The 20657-nt window shown below is 35.3% G+C and overlaps 1 protein-coding gene across 1 annotated transcript; it reads right to left on the reverse strand.

Annotated features, from left to right (window-relative positions):
* Window positions 1-16880: 16880 nt before the first annotated feature.
* LOC127858380 (cytochrome P450 2U1-like) lies at window positions 16881-19268 on the reverse strand. Its single transcript, XM_052395471.1, has one exon. It carries the CDS (start codon window positions 19060-19062, stop codon window positions 17581-17583), a length of 1482 nt encoding a protein of 493 aa, XP_052251431.1. The 5' UTR covers window positions 19063-19268; the 3' UTR covers window positions 16881-17580.
* Window positions 19269-20657: the final 1389 nt, after the last annotated feature.

Genomic DNA, 20657 nt, shown 5'->3' on the forward strand with positions numbered 1-20657 from the left:
ATATTATTTTATTCCTCTCTTATTCAACGTTTAAATTCAAATGAAAATTTCTATGGATTGTGTTGTCTGTATCATTTTAAGGAGAAACAGCAATGACATTTTCTTGGATAAATAATAAACAGAGAGAGCTATATAAATGTGAAGATAATAATAACCCTTGGAACAAATACATAGAGCCAATTGAGCACATTTATCAACAGAGCCTGATGTGTGATAAATTTACTTGCATTCCTTGCAGTACAAATCCTGCAGTATGAAAACATTATGTACAGTTGATAGATCATCATATTTCGGCTAAATAATAACTCATTTTTGAAAAATACATTAAGAAGTATTTCTGATTTACAAAACTGATCAAATAATTAAGAAATAAATTCCATTTACATTTTCATGACATTTTGAAAGTCAAAACTTTGGTTTCGTCTGTAGAAATTCAATAAAATGAACTGATCCAAACAAAAGGACGTAACTTGGTCAAATGGTACCGGGAAAATGGTTAAAATGTTGATATAAACATAGTTATACAGTTTAATATATGGATAAAATGGTTTGTTTTATGTTAATGAAGAATAATAAGCATGTTATTTTGCTACTTTCTTTGTCAAGAAAAATGATTAAAACTTTCTTGTGACTTTGACGGACATACGAACATCCGGACCCAATGTTATTTTCTTCAGAAGCTGTGTTGCATACTTTTTTCGGCATAAGCTGTATTAAGCCAGCTTTTCACCCTGACTTGACCTTTGTAAGTGTCCAATAATATTCAAAAAAAAATTCCCGCGGCTAGGTACGAATGAATACACTTCATTTATTCCATTGGCTGATTTGAGTATAACACCAGAACATTGGAAACATATCCGCGTCTTTGTAACACTGTTTTACTGCATGAAACAATTTTATCTCTAATGAAAAGGCTCAATAGATAGAACAGTTTTACAATCAATTTTCGACATAAATACAGTGTGTGCGTTCACTTTTTATTTTCAGAGAATTACCAGCGCAAAAACGTTTATACAAAAGGCTATATTCTCATATTTAGTACTTACTTGCATTGCATTTCAACCCGCGAGGTTTCGGGTCAATTCGCGGCCAGTGTGTGAAAGTCAGAGTTTATATACAGTTCATCACCGGAGTTCGCAGAAGGGGTTGCGATCTTTTCATTGAAGGAAAAAATTGGAATCTATGCTATTTTTGTCTGATGGAGTAAATAGTTCGTTTAGTCGCTTTGTCGATATATCAATATTTGAGGCACAGCTGTTGCCTTGGTCGTGTACAGATGGCGTAAACAAGCCGTCGTTTCAGCAGCAGAATTGTTACCTAACTTTAATGCATCGCATTCCAATCCGCAAGATATCAAGGTCAGTTTGCGGTCAGTTGCAGAAATCTTTATATAAACGCCGTCTCGTAAACTTTGTGCACTTGAAGTCTGTTTTGATCAGAAAGATACTAAATTAAGATATTCGGCGATATTATTGTGGTATGTCAATCATCGATTTTTAATATGTTTTCAACATTTGCATGTTAAAGACCAATTTTGATAAAATTAATTAGAAATATTTATCCATTTAGACCAGTTTATTAAGCATGAGCACAATAATTCACTATGCTATAATTATGCAATTAAATAAGTTTCTTGTGTTTTTCTATTCTGTAAATATAGATATCTGAGTAATAATATCACATAAAGCAAAATAAGCCACGAAATCTGGCGCAACACCCCGTCATTGATTTGCTTGTGATGTAGCTAAGAACTGCGCAGAAAAAAGGCATCCGCTACTTTTTATCTCATTGAGATAACTTTTGATCGTTCATAAACATCGACCACAATCAACGCCGTATATCTTTTTTTAAAGATATTTCTTGTTTCTAAGTAAAGAACATATATGAGATGGTGGATAATGGGAGTATTGATGCAAGTACCTGTGGTTCAGTCCTCATGTTCATTATAAAGAAACGTAAAGTAGTACTTCTTGGACATTTTCGGGATGTTGATTTTTATGTAAACAAATAATACACGATCTACATTTAATAAATACGCATATTTATTAAATCTACCCAAAACTTTTAAACACACCGAAAGATATCGATGATGACACCTCTGCATCATCTGCAAAAACTCTAATTATTTTTAATTACGTATCACATAATATGGGCATGATGTCAACAATGGTGTTCTGAAGAATAACTTTTCTAATTGAAATTGTTTCTGCTCCGTTTTTTATTAATTTGATTTTAAAATATGCTACATTTGTCTCGTTGTTGTTAATGTCCGTCATTTCGGAATTGCAATATGAAAATCAGGGGAGGTATAAAACCCGGAAATATCCGGAAAACCCGGAAATCTTTTAGGTAAAACCCGGAACCGATATAAATGGTTATAAATGCATTATTATTCGTTCGATATTAATTATAATGGTACCGTTGTAAAGAAGATCCTCTACAGTTTCTAACCATGTCAAAATATTTTATGGCAGGGTCATAGTCGGCCTGTAAATCGCGGACAAAGTAGGCCTGTTTTAACGTTTTTTTTTACACACGCAAATGCCGTAAAGAAAACCCGGAACCGATATAAATGGTTATAAATGCACTATTATTCGTCCGATATTAATTATAATGTTACCGTTGTAAAGAAGATCCTCTACAGTTTCTAACCATGTCAAAATATTTTATGGCAGGGTCGTAGTCGGCCTGTAAATCGCGGACAAAGTCGGCCTGTTTTAAGGGTTTTTTTACACACGCAAATGCCGTAAAGAAAACCCGGAACCGATATAAATGGTTATACATGCATTATTATTCGTCCGATATTAATTATAATGGTACCGTTGTAAAGAAGATCCTCTACAGTTTATAACCATGTCAAAATATTTTATGGCAGGGTCGTAGTCGGCCTGTAAATCGCGGACAAAGTTGGCCTGTTTTAACGTTTTTTTTTACACACGCAAATTCCGTAAAGAAAACCCGGAACCGATATAAATGGTTATAAATGCATTATTATTCGTCCGATATTAATTATAATGGTACCGTTGTAAAGAAGATCCTCTACAGTTTCTAACCATGTCAAAATATTTTATGGCAGGGTCGTAGTCGGCCTGTAAATCGCGGACAAAGTCGGCCTGTTTTAACGTTTTTTTTTACACACGCAAATGCCGTAAAGAAAACCCGGAACCGATATAAATGGTTATACATGCATTATTATTCGTCCGATATTAATTATAATGGTACCGTTGTAAAGAAGATCCTCCACAGTTTCTAATAATATATAAAATAGTTTATGGCAGGGTCAGAGTCGGCCTGTAAATCGCGGACAAAGTCGGCCTGTTTTAACGGTTTTTTTTACACACGCAAATGCCTTAAAGAAAACCCTGAAAAGGAAAAAGGGGTTATAAAAACATTATTATTAATTCGTTATTATTTATAATGGTACCGTTGCAAAGAAGAACCTCCACAGTTTCTAACCATGTTAAAATATTTTATGGCAGGGTCAGTGCCAACCTGTATATCGCGGTCAAAGTTGACCGAAAAATACCGTATTGGTTTTGTACACTAAACAATGTCTTAAGGAAAACACGGAAAAGCTAAAAGGGGCTATAAAAGCATCCTTTTTCTAACCGACCATACATTTTTGGTACCGTTGTAATGGTTTTCTTCCACTGTTTCAAAATATGTAAAAAAATTGTGAGAAAGCATAATATGAAATAAGGCGATGCATCAAAGCGAGCTCAATTAATCTGTAATAGAAGAAACCACGGACTCTTGATGACAATATACAATATACGCAACGTGAAGAAACTAACACACAACTTATATACAGATAATATTTGAATTAAATCATTAAAGGCACTTCCTAGCAGAAGAACCTGGAGTTCGTAAAGACTGTTATAAAAAATAAGGAAATGAACTTTCAATTATTACTTTAATCACCAATTCAACAACAAACGGGCCATATTAAAGGGTGTCATTTGACCTAATGAACTGAACTGTTAGCCCAAAATCCCGCCCAAAACAGATTTACTGTCATACTATCCGTTGCCAGCCTTGCAACCACAATTTACCTACGAAGTTCAGATCGGGATTCGAACCCGAAACCACCCATTAGCCATCTAAATAAGATATGATTCCGGCCTGGGTTGCTCTACCAATTAAGCTATTCTGACCTTTTGAAAAATATATGGGTAAACTGCAATTCTGTTGAAAAGCATGATTAACTTGCTTAGAAAAACTTTTCCAAAGAATTACATGTACATTTCATTGAAATTGTTTTATGATTTAGAACGGTATATTGTCAGTTCAAAAGGTCACACGAGGCAATGTTTGAAAAGCCCACAAAAGCTTCCGTTTGTAAAATGGTGATAATTTGCCGACTGTGTAGTTCAGATAAACCCTTATTTTGCACAAATCTGGAAGAAACATATATGGATCGAAAACCAACTGCAGATAAGAGCAACAGAACAGTCCTTGTAACTAAATAACTTCATTTTTTTAAAGCCCACAAAAGCTGCTGTTTGTAAAATAGATAAAATCACCTTATATCGGCACACATCTGAAGTATATATGGTTCGAATACCAACTGCGGATAAGAGCAACTAAACAGTCCGGGGCAATTGCACTTTACTGGTACGCACTATAACCCAAGCCCTTATAATAAGTGTTAAGTTGCGCAAATTTCGGAATCCATGATGGCAGCGTACCGGTAAGTGCAATATAGCCAACATAAATAAGGAGTTAAAGCGGGACTGCACGATTTGTGTCAAATATGTTAATCAGCAATTAAACAACAAACAGGCCATATTAAACGGTTTCATGTGACCTGACGAACTGATGAACTGAACGGTTAGCCCAAAACCCCGCCCAAAACAAATTGTCACAATATCAGTTTCCAGCCTTGCAACCACAAGTTTACCTACGAAGTTCAGATCGGGATTCGAACCCGAACCCACCCATGAGCCATCTAATGATACCGGCCTGGGTTGCTCTACCAATTAAGCTATCTGACCTTTTGAAAAATATGTAGGTAAACTGCAATTCTGTATAATAGCATGAATGACTTGCTCAGCAAAAGTTTACAGTTATTCGGACATCCCCGCTCATTGCAAAACACAATTTACTAACATAAAATCTTTTTCTTTAAATTTATAAATCTTTAATCGAAACATCTTCATTCCTTTTCATAAGATAATGTTTTATTAATTTTGCATTGCCTTCTGCGCTTTAATTTTAATTTAGGAGATTTGTGACGTATATCGTGTGAGGTCATTTCAGTGACGAAAAAAACTAGTTAAACCTCAAAATATTTAACATACAGTCCACACAGGCTAAACAGGGTCGACACTTTTCGCTGTTATGACATTTTTCGTTTAAATGAAGTCTCTTCTTAGCAAAAATTCAATTAAGGCGGAAATTGTCGTCCCTCATAAGCCTGTGCGAACTGCACAGGCTTATCTGGGACGACACTGTACGCATATGCATTATGCCCAGTTTTCTCAGAATATGACACATAGTTTAAACGCATTTTCGATAGAATTAGCGACGACATATGAACGTGGTTTGTTTTTAACAGTAAATTATTTATTCAAAGCATCATCAAATGCAAAACGTATTTAGGATTGTTTGTTTGTCATGCATTATTGTAAACTTCGATAAGAATAAAAAAGATCATACATGTGTATGTGGTTTAAAAAAACATTTAGATAAATTGAAAGAGAGCATAATGTGGATGTGCATTTCGTTTGACTCTCTGGATTTTAATGACAAGTCGGACGTGGCATTTTATTTAACAGTAAAATATTTGTTAAAACATCGAACGAGACCAAAACGCATTTTGGATCCTGTGTTTGTCATGCATACTAGAAAACTTCCATAGGAATAAAATAACTCGCTTCTACGTGATCGCGGTTTTGTAAAAATTTGGTCAGAATGGTTAACGTTCGAAACAAACGTTATCAATAATGGTGTGGTTTAAATTAAATTTTGAAAAAGTGATGGAAGTACAAAAATGGTTGTGCATATCATTGTAAATATACCTTAAGACTTTTTTTCGTTGTTTATTCTGAGTCCAATGCAATCAATGACGATTTGTACAGTATACTTATTGAATTATCTGTCTATTTGTAAATCAAGTATGAAATTTATCCTTTGGATAGTTGTCAATTTTGTGGTTTAAATTTGAAATGTCATAATATGTAACGTCTCTTACAGAGTATATTATATATACGATTTTGTAGTGACTGTCATGTTTTATACATAGCACACACAATGTACCCATATCCGATTTTTCATCATTTAAAGTCAAAAGTTTCAATTGGTTGCATCAAAATATCACTCACTACAAGTTGTTTTTTTAACTACTTTTAAAAAATGAAAATGTCCCTTTAATCGACAATGGGCGATTTGACACCATTGAGTTAATGATGTTAGCACAGATGAAAAAATAGTTTTAGATTTTAATTCGCACCTTTCGCTTAACTCAACGTTCAATGGCACGCGCACTTATTATTGCAACTAATGCAAGCTATAATTAATATGTGAATACTTTCTAAAAAACCACTATCCTGCGAAAATGGATCTTATTTAATTGTGGTTCCCTCTTATGTTGTCTGTCGACTTTAAGAATAATGTTTCAGTAATAAAAGTATTGTACAGATTCACATGCTTTTTAATAAATGAAAGATGCAAATGTGTCCAATTAATCTTTTTCAGTGCGCTTAATGAAGCTTCTTTACCTGTGACTACGTGCTTATTTTTTCGAAGAAATGAAAGTTTCAAATGTGTCTTATTGATATAATACTACATGCTATACTGCCAGGGTCATGCGAAAATGGATCTTATTTCTTAATATCCAACTTCACACTTTATTAGCGCCGTCTTTATTAAGGCTATATCTATTTAAAGAACAGATTACGGGGCGCCCAGATTACAGTGAAGTTTATACTAATGTGCAACAATGATGTGGGTCCACTCTCGTTGTTTATTTTAAATGTACATAACAATTTGGCAATAAATCAGTTATTTTCAGTAAATCCAATTTGTTCATAACAGTAGCCAGGTGCCTGAGATAGAGCTGATAAATAGGGATAACCACAGCGGGTGGCTAATACACAGTGTAGACTTCCCCTGTTTTATTATTGGAATTGTTTTTTTATCTGATTGAAATTTATGAAGTGTATTAATTCGGGTCTGTTAGCGATCATTTTATGTGCAAAACTGTGTTTCTTACATAATTTCAATCGTTATGCTTTTAAACACAATTTCATGAAACCATTTAATTAAATACATTGGCGCGTTGGAACATGAATTATAAATCAAGCTGAGTGGTGTCAGTTTTTTTTAATCGCATAACTCGCTTAAATCAGTGTTCAATGTAACGCACGCTTAACAAAATTATAAAACATCACGTGATTCATTATATTTTGGTTAAATAAAGTATGTAAACATATTATATGTAATACATTGGTATATTTTGTTTTTGTTTTTAATCAACAAGAAAAAAAACATTGTCATATATAAAGCGCTTTACCTTTGCAAAATTCTACATTACATAAAGAAGTATCGTATTTGTTAAAGTGAACATGCTTGACATATTTATAATGCATTATTTGTAGTACAAACGGAATTGGACCTTTAACTTTATGCAATCCACATTTTTTAGCGTCGTATTGTAACAGTAGCAGACAACAGGCATCAGGTTAATAAGAATAACTGATGTATTTATTGAACGTGAATAACATCACCAAGTAACATGTTTTGAAATTACAAATAATAGTATAACATTATTCATCTATCAATGGTCATTAAAAGGTATGTTTAAACGCAAAAAATATCAAGCACTCAATTTCTCGCTATATAAATGAAAAATTGCGTTTCTATTGTGTGTAAACGGATTAAATAAGTTATAAATGGTTATATTTCATGCATATTTATACTACCTTTTGTTTATTATGAGGTATTAATGCCCAAAATTGGATAAGTATCGGCAATATACCGACCGAAAAGCACTTCATGTGAAGACCGAAAAGCACTCAATTCCTCGCTATATATATATGAAAAACTGCGTTCCTATAAACGGATTTAAATTAAACAAGAAATATCTTTTAAAAAAGATATACGGCGTTGATTGTGGTTGCAGTCAATGAAAGGTAAAGACTTCAATGAATGAGATCAAAGAAAGCGAATGTCTTTTTCTGTGCAGTTCTTAGCTGCAGCAAACGCAGTAAGGGATGATACGCGGAGTTTTCGCGGCTTATTTTACATTATTACATATTGCTGGTCATAAACGTATAGATACACAATAGAAAACCAAAAGTAGAATGGAAGTGAAATTAAAACATATGAGTCAACCGGCCACACGCGAAGTATCCGTATATATTTTAAATATTTATACGCGCGTTCTTCGAACAAACCTGTTTTAGTGGTTTGTCTGGCGTTGCTATTTGATTCGATTTTTAACAGTATCGAAAATCATTGCGCTCATGCTTAATTCATTAGTCAATATGATGGCATAATTCTTGTTAAATTAATTAAAAATAATATTTATCATGGTATTGTTCTAAAACACATTAAGAATCTATTATTGACATACCATATGATATCGCTGGATATCTTCATTCAACATCTGTCTGGTCTAAAGAAAATTCCAGTTCACCTAGTTCACGCTATAGCGTCTTTATTATGTAACGATTATTTTCCTGGCCGCGAACTCCGATCAGCACATAGGGTAGAGACGCAGCGATGACCTGGTAAACTCTGACATTCACACACAGTGGCCGCAAAATGACCCGATATACCTCGCGAGTTGAAATGCAATGCATTAAAGTGAGTCTTCGCTTCCACTGCTCTCTATACTTTAACACGTTAACATGTTGACAGGAATATGGAAGTTAGTACTAAATATGAGAAAATAGCCTTTAAGTGCAAACGTTCTCGCGCTGAAAATCTTCTGAAAATAAAAGGTGGACGCACAAACTGTATTGATGTCGCGATTGAGTGTAAAACTGTTCTATCTATTAAGCCTTTTCATTAGATATAAAATTGTTTCATGCTGAACACGCAGTAAAACAGTGTTACAAAGACGCGGACATGTTTCCAATGTTCTGGTCGTGTTCTCAAATCAGCCAATGCAGTCAATGAAGTGTATTCATCTGTACTTGGCCGCGGGAAGTTTTATTTGAATTCTATTGGACGCTAACAAAGGTCAGGCTAAGGTGAAAAGCTGGCTTAATACAGCTTACGCCGAATAGAAGTTAAGAAAAACATGTGTGGAAAAATACCAAATAAGCCAGATACTTCATTCTGAAATCGTAAATGCTGTACAGATTAAAACTTAAATTTACGGATCATTGTAATATCCTGCAACGATATCTATTCATACGACGCACGAACACTAACACGGATCTTAATTAAGCAGACAAATGCTTCTGTTATTCACAAATTCACACGAGCCGCACTTTTATAAAGGATAATAACTGAATATACACTTATATTTGAAAATGCAGCAGCACCATACTAAAACAAATCCCAGAAGAAAACAAAATTGAATATCAACCGACAGAACCGACAGAAATGATTCGATGTACGATGTGAATCAAAATTTAGTTTAAGTAATACGACACAAAGAAACTTTTAGTTTACGGATCATTTCGGCTTAGAAGACTAAGACAGTCATGTAAAATATCGAATATAATATATATGTTTTATAAACAACTGGTAGCAAGTTATAAAACGTTAAAACAGGCCAACTTTGTCCGCGATTTACAGGCCGACTACGACCCTGCCATAAAATATTTTGACATGGTTAGAAACTGTAGAGGATCTTCTTTACAACGGTACCATTATAATTAATATCGGACGAATAATAATGCACGTATAACCATTTACTAGTATATCGGTTCCGGGTTTTCTTTACGGCATTTGCGTGTGTAAAAAAAAACCTTAAAACAGGCCGACTTTGTCCGCGATTTACAGGCCGACTACGACCCTGCCATAAAATATTTTGACATGGTTAGAAACTGTAGAGGATCTTCTTTACAACGGTACCATTATAATTAATATCGGACGAATAATAATGCATTTATAACCATTTATATCGGTTCCGGGTTTTCTTTACGGCATTTGCGTGTGTAAAAAAAACCGTTTAAACAGGCCGACTTTGTCCGCGATTTACAGGCCGACTACGACCCTGCCATAAAATATTTTGACATGGTTAGAAACTGTAGAGGATCTTCTTTACAACGGTACCATTATAATTAATATCGAACGAATAATAATGCATTTATAACCATTTATATCGGTTCCGGGTTTTACCTAAAAGATTTCCGGGTTTTCCGGATATTTCCGGGTTTTATACCTCCCCGTAAACCCCCTGAAAATCATTTGTTAAATACTCACCGATTGGCTAATAGCGTGTGGTATTGGCTGCAATAGACAATGAAAATCGCTGACGCTTTACAAGTCGACTTGGCACAACGAAACAACCCGTATTATAAACAAATTTTGAACAGCACTTTCGGCAATCTGCGCATTTTTATTTTCTAGTTTTGGATAAAATACCAGGTCGGCGGGTGAAATGTAAATAAAAAAAAAACCAAAGTGACTTTTATTTTAAATTTGTATTTGTCGAAAAATAGGGTCGGGCGCTCCCGTAAAACAAATAATAAAAAAATGCTGGCCTTAATTGTGTAGCCGCTTATATTGTGTTAGGTTAATTATAAGGTATCACTCATGCTCAAGGAAAAGCGTAAGGGTGCACAAATGTCGACTGTCATTCGGTGAGAGAAATCAAAGCGCTGAAGGCACTGAAGATGTTCGCTATTGCATAATTTAACACGCAATTCATTTTTGAAATTCAATCGCAAGTTTGAAATGAACACACGCCTTTCAACTTTATAAAGTGTGTGTCATAGCGCACGGGTCGAGTTTTGTGTGCACTTTTTATCATCCTTATTATTTCATAGAAATAACTAAGACAAAATAAAAACAACATGCTTTTTGGAAGTTTTGAAAGCATAGAAAGTATGATGAAAATGGTAATGATAACTTAATATAAAGAAAATTTGCAGTCACCATATTAAAGGAATATTTTTTTCTTATATCAAATGACTATCTCACCAAGAATATAAATTCATAATGAAAGTTCCGTGTACAAAACTTTTGATTTTTGACACCATATACAAATTCAAAATATACAACAATCTTCGTATCTTGTATATGGAGGAATAAAAGTATATAAACATTGCTGTTTATGCTTTACTTATTACCCGAGCAGTTCACACGGTGTCAACAACGCTAACATAAACATAAACATAGGTATAGAGCACTCATGCGCTTTTAGGCGTAGCTGTTTCAGTTTTCATCTTAGTGACTTTTACATAACGCCAACAGACACGCATGAATATTTTCGAATATTTAATAAGCTGATTCGAGATACAACCTCTGAATTTTTGCTACATCACTGCGTATGTGCTCAATTCAAAGGATGTAGCACTGTTCAGTGTAAGGAATTCCGGACTACTCTCTGTATGCTCAAACGACACAAATTGTGGCACTGTTACAATTACGCGTTACAATCCATCTCGCAGAATTTCACTTTCGCCTCCAAGATGAGAAAACAATCATTAGCGAAATAGTATAGTGTCACGATAAGAGAAAATCGTTTAATTATCATACCACAATGTTTGCCGTACTTGGTCAGCACGTCTGGAAATCATTCCTTAATATGTGGATAGGCTGCCATTATTAACAAGTTTGCTATTTTCAATTCAATTTTGTATCAAAAAGCATTGTTCTTAAATGTGGCATTTTCAATTCGCAATGAGATTTGTAATGACCCTCGTCATGTGAAAATGGGTCTTATTCCATATGCGCCCATCATATAAATAGCCCAGTCAGCTATCACTCCTTCTGGTAAGGAGAAACATAACATATTGAGTGATTTTAAAGCGAACAGCATCGCCTATGGCCTGTCTGCGCAAAAGATCATGTTGGGTTTAACAAACGCTTGCCGAAACGCATAAGACCCATTTTCGCATGACGGCGCTATTGACGTGTGATTTAAATGTGTCGAAAGAAAACTGCGTTTAAATCAAATATAAACATACGATATATTTCGATAGTGAAGAAAGATACTCATAACAAGGCATATGAGGACACATATGAAGTGCTCTCCCGTAGTATATTTTTTATTTTACTCACACTAATGTGTGGTTTGACAATGCTAACACACATTTCATGCGGTGAATATGCAGCTTACAAGTGAAAAACACAACACAATAGTTAAACTTTTGTTTAATTGTATTTAATTACATGTATTTAGAAAAGTAAATTGCTAACTTTATTTCAAAGTCAGCGTATACGCCGACTACATTTTTAAAAGACATTTATTGTTATAAATATATTTAATATAATATATTAGGTTGTTTTCGGTTTTAGCGATTAAAAAGCATTTTCGAGGTTGCCTATAGTATGCCTGTAGTAATTCATGAACTCATATCCAACTGTCTATGTATTGAGAACTGTGAATATAAACAAGCTTAACCTTCTACTAACCTTCTGCTATTGCATTCGTATTATTATTATAAATTGTTTGTTATATTCGGGTTTAGCAATTATGAAACTTTTTTTTGTCTATCGTATCGCTGAAGTTATTGTTGAGCTTATGTTCAACGTTTTATAAATTGAGAATATAAACAAAGACCTACAGATAATATGGGTCATTGATATAAATAAGCGTCAACTTTTTCCCGAATCTCTCATTTTACGACCTGTACTACGTCATTGAGTTGTATGCGAGAGCGTAACCTATTGCGTTGTTATAACCCGTAAACTTTCCTTTGTTTATCGACAGACGCATCTATTAATAGCCTCATATATTATGAATGCCAAAACAACCGGGAAAAAGAACCACATGACCAAATAGGACGCAAAACGCAAATACCATGCGACTACGACTTTTATTATGTAAGAAAGCTCCGCGATTCCTTTGAAGTCGGAGCCTTGTGATTGCTATTACTTAAATAATTGACCTCTAACTGAAGTAAGCAAAGGAAACGCAGCACCTAATTGACCCATTCCTTCTATGTGCGAAGGCAGATTGAATTTTACTAATGTATGGTTTGCCTATTATAACACACATTATAATGCGGTAAATATGCGACTAACAAGTAAAAAACACTATAATTAAACTTTTGTTTTGAATTAAGTTATTTAGAAAACAAAATTCCAAACCTTATTTCAAAACAGCAAGACTACATTTTTAGAGAATATTATTGTTATATTTAAATGTTTTTTTAACAGTTTCAGCGATAATGAAACATTTTTTTATGTTGTCTATCGTATCCCTGTAATAATTGTTGAACTCGTGGTCAACGTATTATTAATTGAGACCTGTGAATATAAACAAGCGTAACCTTATACTACTGCGTTATTCTCACACGGACTCCCCTTTGTTTATCGCCAGCCTCAGATTTATGAATGAGCTGAGCGAAATACTACGTCACGCACACGCAGCAGAAAGTGGACTATTTTAATCACTCATAAACAATCTCCTCCGCGACACGTACAATACGATCATTGTTTATTGATTCTTTTCTATAAAACACCGTTCGAAAATATTGAATGTAACACGATATTAATATAATGTTGCCATTTGTGAATACACATAATTGGAGAACTCAAACCTCTTGCATAAATTATACAACTCTTTCTTGCGCGGATACGCAAGCGGGTATTGGGTTAATCATACCTAGTCGTATCGACCTGAATTTCACACTAAGCACTTTAGACGGGCGCTAAAGCGCCCATCTAAAAAACCTACATGAACTCAGTTTACAGGTTGCAGGATCTGGTGACTTTGTGGTGTTCACAATTGACTTTAATAGATGTAAATACACCGGTATGTGTTTCTTTTCTTCAAATAACGTTTGAAAACTATGTTTCAACTAGTGCATACAAGACAGTTTTACGCTGCTTATTGCAATGTGAAATATATCAGAATTACTTGGTTTAGAGTGACATTAATCGCATCTAACAGTATATGCCATGTTTATAGGTGTTTATCACAACCGTTGTTTATTGTTGGTGTGTTCACTTCATAAATACCTTGAACTTAGGGTCCGCGTTTAGGTTTCGAAATCTGCATTTAGGTTTCGAAAAATACTCATAAATTCTATGTCCCTTGAGATATAACCTTCATATTTGGTATGCATGTATATATTGACAAGGCCTTTCCATACGCACACAAATTTTGACCCCTGTGACCTTGACCTTGAACTTAGGGTCCGCGTTTAGGTTTCGAAATCTGATTTTAGGTTTCAAAAAAAAAGCTCATAACTTCTATCAAGTGTTTATAGGGGGCATAAGTCATCCTATGGTGACAGCTCTTGTTTTTATCCTAGTGCCATTCTACAGTTTTCTTGATCACATTAAATTGTTAAGTCTACTTTTGCTTCCATAAGTTCTGAGATTACATTCTAATCACTGTCAAGTGTTGCTGTTTAACATTGTATTGTTAATACTGAACTTTAATGATAACATTTACCATTTAATTCGGCAAGGTTTGATATCCTCAGCATTTTCTGCTTGGTTAGCTGTTGGTTAAATTTAACTCTTCTGCATCATTTGTTTGGTGTCAACAATTGATTACGACCATATTTTATTATGAGGAAATTATTTCTAATGGATTTATATAACATATAAGATTTTTTTCAAATCAGATTTTATCCAAACTTGTGTGATATAAAAATATGACCATAACATCTTTGAATTTGAGCAAAATCAAAATGCATATGAGTAAGACTCCCTTTTTTTACACAACAATAAAATTGCAAATACATATGTGTGCAGTATTGAACATTATTTGTTATCCAATCCTGACCAAAACAAGACAGGATTTGTATGAAATTAAGACTTAGAATTAAAATTAACATGTTCATTAAGCTGGATGAGCTGGTCGTTGCTTATGCCCAAAACCCTGGACCACTGTGGACCTTTTGTTGAGTTGTTTTTCATTCGAATAGTAACATTACAGGTAAACAAAAACTACTAGATAACTAAGACACATGAACATGAATTTCAATATTGTTTTAATTTTAATTGTTATTAAATAGTCAACACTCCTAGAGACAATTGGCTTTTGTGAGGATTAACTGCGAGTACATGTAGTCTACAAGTTTGTTTAACTTTTCATATTGTATTCACCCAGTCTGAATGAATTGAACTGAACAATTGTTATTCTATTGAAACTATTGTTGAGTACATAATATTTAATATATCAGGAACACATGTTAGTGACTTTTCAAATAAATTCTATCAAAAGTACTAGCTTCTTTATTGATATTAATTAAACTTATTTTCTTATGAGACTTTTATTTACTTTTGTTTTTTACTATTATTGTCTTAGAAATGCCAGGCTATTTAGGAACAGAGAAGCTTTGAAATTGGCTTTGCCAAATTTTACACGATTTTTCTACATGAGAGCTAGTCAAATAAACAAGGTTATTATTAAGTGATTTTGTTTGATAAGGGCTTAATGTCTGAACACGACCCGCAACACAAGAAGATAACCTGTTCCGTAAACTCTGTTTCTATATAGCAGTACCACCAGTAAAATAGGATCATTTTAATGTCATTCACTGGCTGTGTTTCATTTTCGATCAAAGATGCCTGTTTAAAATGATAGATATTCTACATATGTTCTCATTTGATCTATCACATTCCATAATCATTTAAACCATTACATAAATTTTTAAGGAAAATTATTGTAATGTTAAATCTATAGTTTTTTCCTGTTAAGCAATTATATATAAGCTTGCTTGTTATCCCCCGACACAGGCTGAGTGATATAGAATTGGCGTTATACGTCAGTCCGTCCGTCTGTCACAAAACTTTTTAGGGCTCTTTCTCATAAACTATTTAAAATATCAACATAAAATTTCAGATGTAGATATCGATGAGAAGTGCCATGTACAAGAACCATAACCCTATACTTTCTGTAATAAGAGTTATTTCCCTTTGTGTTGTTTTTTTTCCATAAAAAAATGCATGATGGAACTTTTCAGGGCCAGATACAAACCACATTTGAACATGAAACTTCCTGGGTGTGTAAAAATCAATGGGAAGATGTGCCATGTACAAGAACAATAACTGTTAACTAAGAGTTATTGACCTTCGTTGATTGTGTATGATGTAACTTATCAAAGCTATCTCAGATACGCTACACAATTTTAAAATGAAACTTCATGGGTGTGTAGATATGGATTGCAATTCATAAAAATAATTACCCTACACCTAATTATTACTTTACACTTAATAATTATACTGTATATCAAGGGATTTGCACCGATCCATAAACAAAGTTTATTTGGTGGGGGATATCAATTGAACGAATTGGAATGTTTCACTAGGAATTTAGGTTAAAACCATTATCGGAATATTCTGTTTTATTACTGTCATAGTTAATGAATCACAGAGTAAGGGGCGTAACAGCCCTATATGTATCAGTGCTTTATATGTTCTTCCATTTTATGCATAAAACGTATTGATTAAAACAATAAGGAAATTCAGAACAGTCTACATTGCAGTCAGAAGATCTGCTAAGCGTGTTTTGCAACAAATTCTAACATTCTCCACGCAGAGTTGTCGTTCCTTGCTCTCACATACACCTCTGCGTAAGGCTCAGCATGCCATTTTGTCAACCAAATAGGTAAAACCGAACAAACGCATTCAATGTATATTTGAGTGGATATTTAAGATCGCATGCATTAAATTAAGAAATATGACTTTTAAATTTACGATAAATCGTGCAAAAACTTGTGAGTTTTAATGCAACTCTTTGGAACTATTTTATTGCCCATTTACACAGATGGAATCATTCAACGCACTTCACAAATGTAAACAATTGTACATATTTTTATTGAGTGACGTTAGGCATTGCTTCGACGTATTTATGTATGTTGGTTTCTTAACATAAAAAAACATATCAATTTTATAATAATTAATTAAGACTGATATAAGATATCATGGTATGAGATGGTTTTCTTTTTAGCAGTGAATGCAATGTAACCGTCGTGCAAGAGATTGTTTAGTATACTGTAACCTCAATGATGAACGCTTGGAATGATCATGACATGAATGAGACGCTTTCATATCAGTAGTCCGTTCTGAGCCCAACACAGAGGTGAATGCAATGTAACCGTCGTGCAAGAGATTGCAAATTCTAAATGTTCTCCTCGCTTTAAAGTTTGTATACAAAAATCGCAACACCAACTCTTCCCATGCTGATGGCGTGCCGTTGAATAAATGTAGCATACTTTTAGCGCTCTTTTATTCGAGAAAATGATCGACAAGAAATACAAGAGCACTGTTTATTTGAAGTTGCATTTGTTAACGTCGGGTTAAGATTGAAATTATTAAACGTGTTTCGGATAAAACATCTTACTGTGCTCATTTGAAAATTCAACAAAATACGGAATACGGACCAACACCATCTTCATTCCATTGACATGTCAAATGTTGCCGTACTTCTTCCAATATGATTCGTATCAAATAACGTCACCTTTAAATTGACTGTGCTTCACTCAAAGTTTAGATCTTCTAATTCCTCTTCGCAATATCTACATTATAGTCCTCAGGTCTGTACGTTATTCCGAAAACACCATTAAGTGTTGGCCTTTTGCAACCAGCAGGTAATTTGAACTCCACGTTTTGTACAATCCTTGTCACATACAGGAACAGTTCGATGCGTGCGATGGATTCCCCTATACACGACCTTTGACCCATAGAAAACGGGATCACTTGCTCCGATGCTTGCAAAACACGCCCGGATTCATCGAGGAAACGCTCTGGCCTGAATGCGAAAGGATCTGGAAACACTGATGGATCGTGGTGCACGGAGGTTACATTTGCGATGATAGTTGTGCCGTTGGGTATTAAGAAACCTCTAAATGACACGTCCTCCTTCACAAAATGAGGCACGGCCAAAGGCACGTTGCTTCCAATCCGCAAAGTTTCCAGTATCACAGCTTCCACGTATGGAATTTCGGAACGGTCACGTATCGCAGGTAACGTTTTACCGATCGTTCGCGTAATCTCGGCGTGTAATTTGGCCTGAACTTCAGGGTAGAGAGCTAGAAACAGTATCATCCAGTTGAGTGTGGTAGCCGACGTTTCGCTTCCCGCCGCCATGAGGTCGTGATGACATTTCCAAATCTCGTCACGTGCCAAGGGGGAGTCCTCGGATAAGAAGAAATCTAACAAGCAGTCTCGTGATCCTTGTAGGGCATTCATCTCCCTCTGCTTAAAAACTTCATCAAAATACTCGATCGTTTTTGCAGATTTGTCGCTTGTATATTGTAATAGAAGCAGGTCACCTGGAAGTTTGTCCAACCATGGGAAACAATAATGCCGCAATTGAGTATTTAGAAAGCGCTGAAACCCTAAGTCAAGTTCGTCAAGATACCACTGAAATCGTTTATCACCGCGTTCGGGTCGTTTACCGTGAAGGATGTTAAACATCACACTGGCAAAGCTAAGTGACATTGTTTTTCTTGGACAAAACGGTTTCTCGATGTGTGTAATATCGTCAATTAGCAAGTCTAGTTCCTCGTGTACAATTTTCTCCAAGACAGCGCCATTCCTGATAAAACATATATCACGGAAAGCGTTCATAATGTACGCACGTTTTGCTTTCCACTCAGGACCATTACCGAATACCAGATCCGTGGTTATTGAACGTGCTGTGAAGTCATTCTCGGGTCGAAATGAAAAATAGCGACCTTGCTTTAAGAACGCGTCCTTTATAGCTTCGTATCCGTTCAGTACAACGGTAAGTTCCGAACCAAAATACAGTGCAAATACGTCGCCGTATTTACAGCGAAGATCTCGGAATACTTTGAGTTTGTCCGGTCCCGCGAGCGACCCCAGGTTACCGATGATCGGCCAGCGACCAGGGCCAGGAGGTATGCCAGGATGTCTCCGTGTTGACCAGTAGATCAGTAGGAATGTCACAATGAAAACAAGTACGCTTGTACCGTCCAGTAGCACAAAAAGTGAATTACATATTGATAAAGCGAACATTTCAGATGCTATTTTGAATCCAATGAAAAACGCTTTAAGTCGTTATTTAGAACCACATTCATCGAAATGAAAAACTTGTAAAAAACGTGTAAATGTTATCGGTGTTATTCCGCGTCGTTTTCAGTTTCAAGTGTATACCAAAAATCGATTGCACTGCGAAATAATGTAGAATATGAACTCTTTATCATTGAATGCTGTTCCGCATTATGCACTCGCTGTATGTATACAATGTCTAGTACCGATCAAGACAAACCGTCTTTATCCTAATAAACGCTCCCGCCCTAATAAACGCGCCCCTATCGTAAAATAAAATGAAGGAGTTATCAAAATAATAGCGTCCCCTTTTCTCGGTTGCTAAGGGGTAAAGTAATTGCATTTTATTGACAGAACATTCTTTTTTTATCAACAAGGTACAGTACAGTTCACGCAAAACCAACAAACTCCGCGATCCGCGGAGTTTGACGACATCAAGTGTTCGCGGAGTTGACTCGGCATCGACCATCTGGTTGCCGCGTCTGTTCGCCGAGACACGCCTCGGCATGATGCCGAGGAAATTGCTGGTGATGTGAAACTCCGCGAACACTCTTATTAACTATAATTTACCTAGAATAGAAACTGATTACAAGTTCCGAATCATAAAGTTTATTAAATGTACCGGTACCGCATATCACCACAAACACATAGCAGACTATGACAAATAGAGAAATATGACTATATGACTTTCTGTATATTGTATTGCTCATTATAATCTCATTCTGTTTTCATTTCATTCATACCATTTTTCAGATATCTCCATCATTCTGGATGAACAATAAAGATTCTAGAAACAGTAGTCAATACTCATTTATGATGGAGATAAAGTTTAGTTTGCTCTCTTCAACTACGTTCCAAGATGCCACAAGTAAAGTGTCGGATACCAGGCTGCGTTTACGAGACACCTGAATACGAGGCGCCAATCGTAGCTGCACTCCTTACCACACACGCTTCATGTCACAGATTCTCCACATCTATATCAGGAAAGGTTGAACGTGTTAGACGCCCTACAATCACATCAGCAGGGACCAGTGAGGAAGGGACATATTTCGAGAGCCGGTGGAGCGACTACAAAGAAGCCACCAAGATAAAAGACAAGGAACTCATTATTCAGCTCCTTGAATGTTGTGATTCACTCAAGGTGGCTCCCTAACAGAAAAGCCAGAAAAGGACGTCTTAGTGGCAATTAGACACTTAGCAGTTCGGGAAGAAAACCCAATGGTCGCTCGAGTAACATTGAACAAAATGTCACAAGATCGAGAAGAAACAGTTCGGGCATATGGAGCAAGACTTCGTGGACAGGCTGGGGTATGCAAATTCACTTTGGAGTGTTATCACTGTAGCCAAATTGTTAATTACACCGATGCTGTGTTACGCGATACGCTTATTCGTGGACTTTACGATCAGGAGATAAAACTTGACTTACTTGGCGCAGAGAACCAAAACATGAATCTTGAGGAAGTTTTTAGATTTGTTGACGCTAAAGAATCTGGGAAGCGTTCTTCTTCTAAGTTAATTCACTACCAGGGTGCTGAGGCTGTTAGCTCATATCATCGTAACAA

Source organism: Dreissena polymorpha, chromosome 14, assembly GCF_020536995.1.
Source record: "Dreissena polymorpha isolate Duluth1 chromosome 14, UMN_Dpol_1.0, whole genome shotgun sequence".
Classification (NCBI taxonomy): Eukaryota; Metazoa; Mollusca; class Bivalvia; order Myida; family Dreissenidae; genus Dreissena; species Dreissena polymorpha.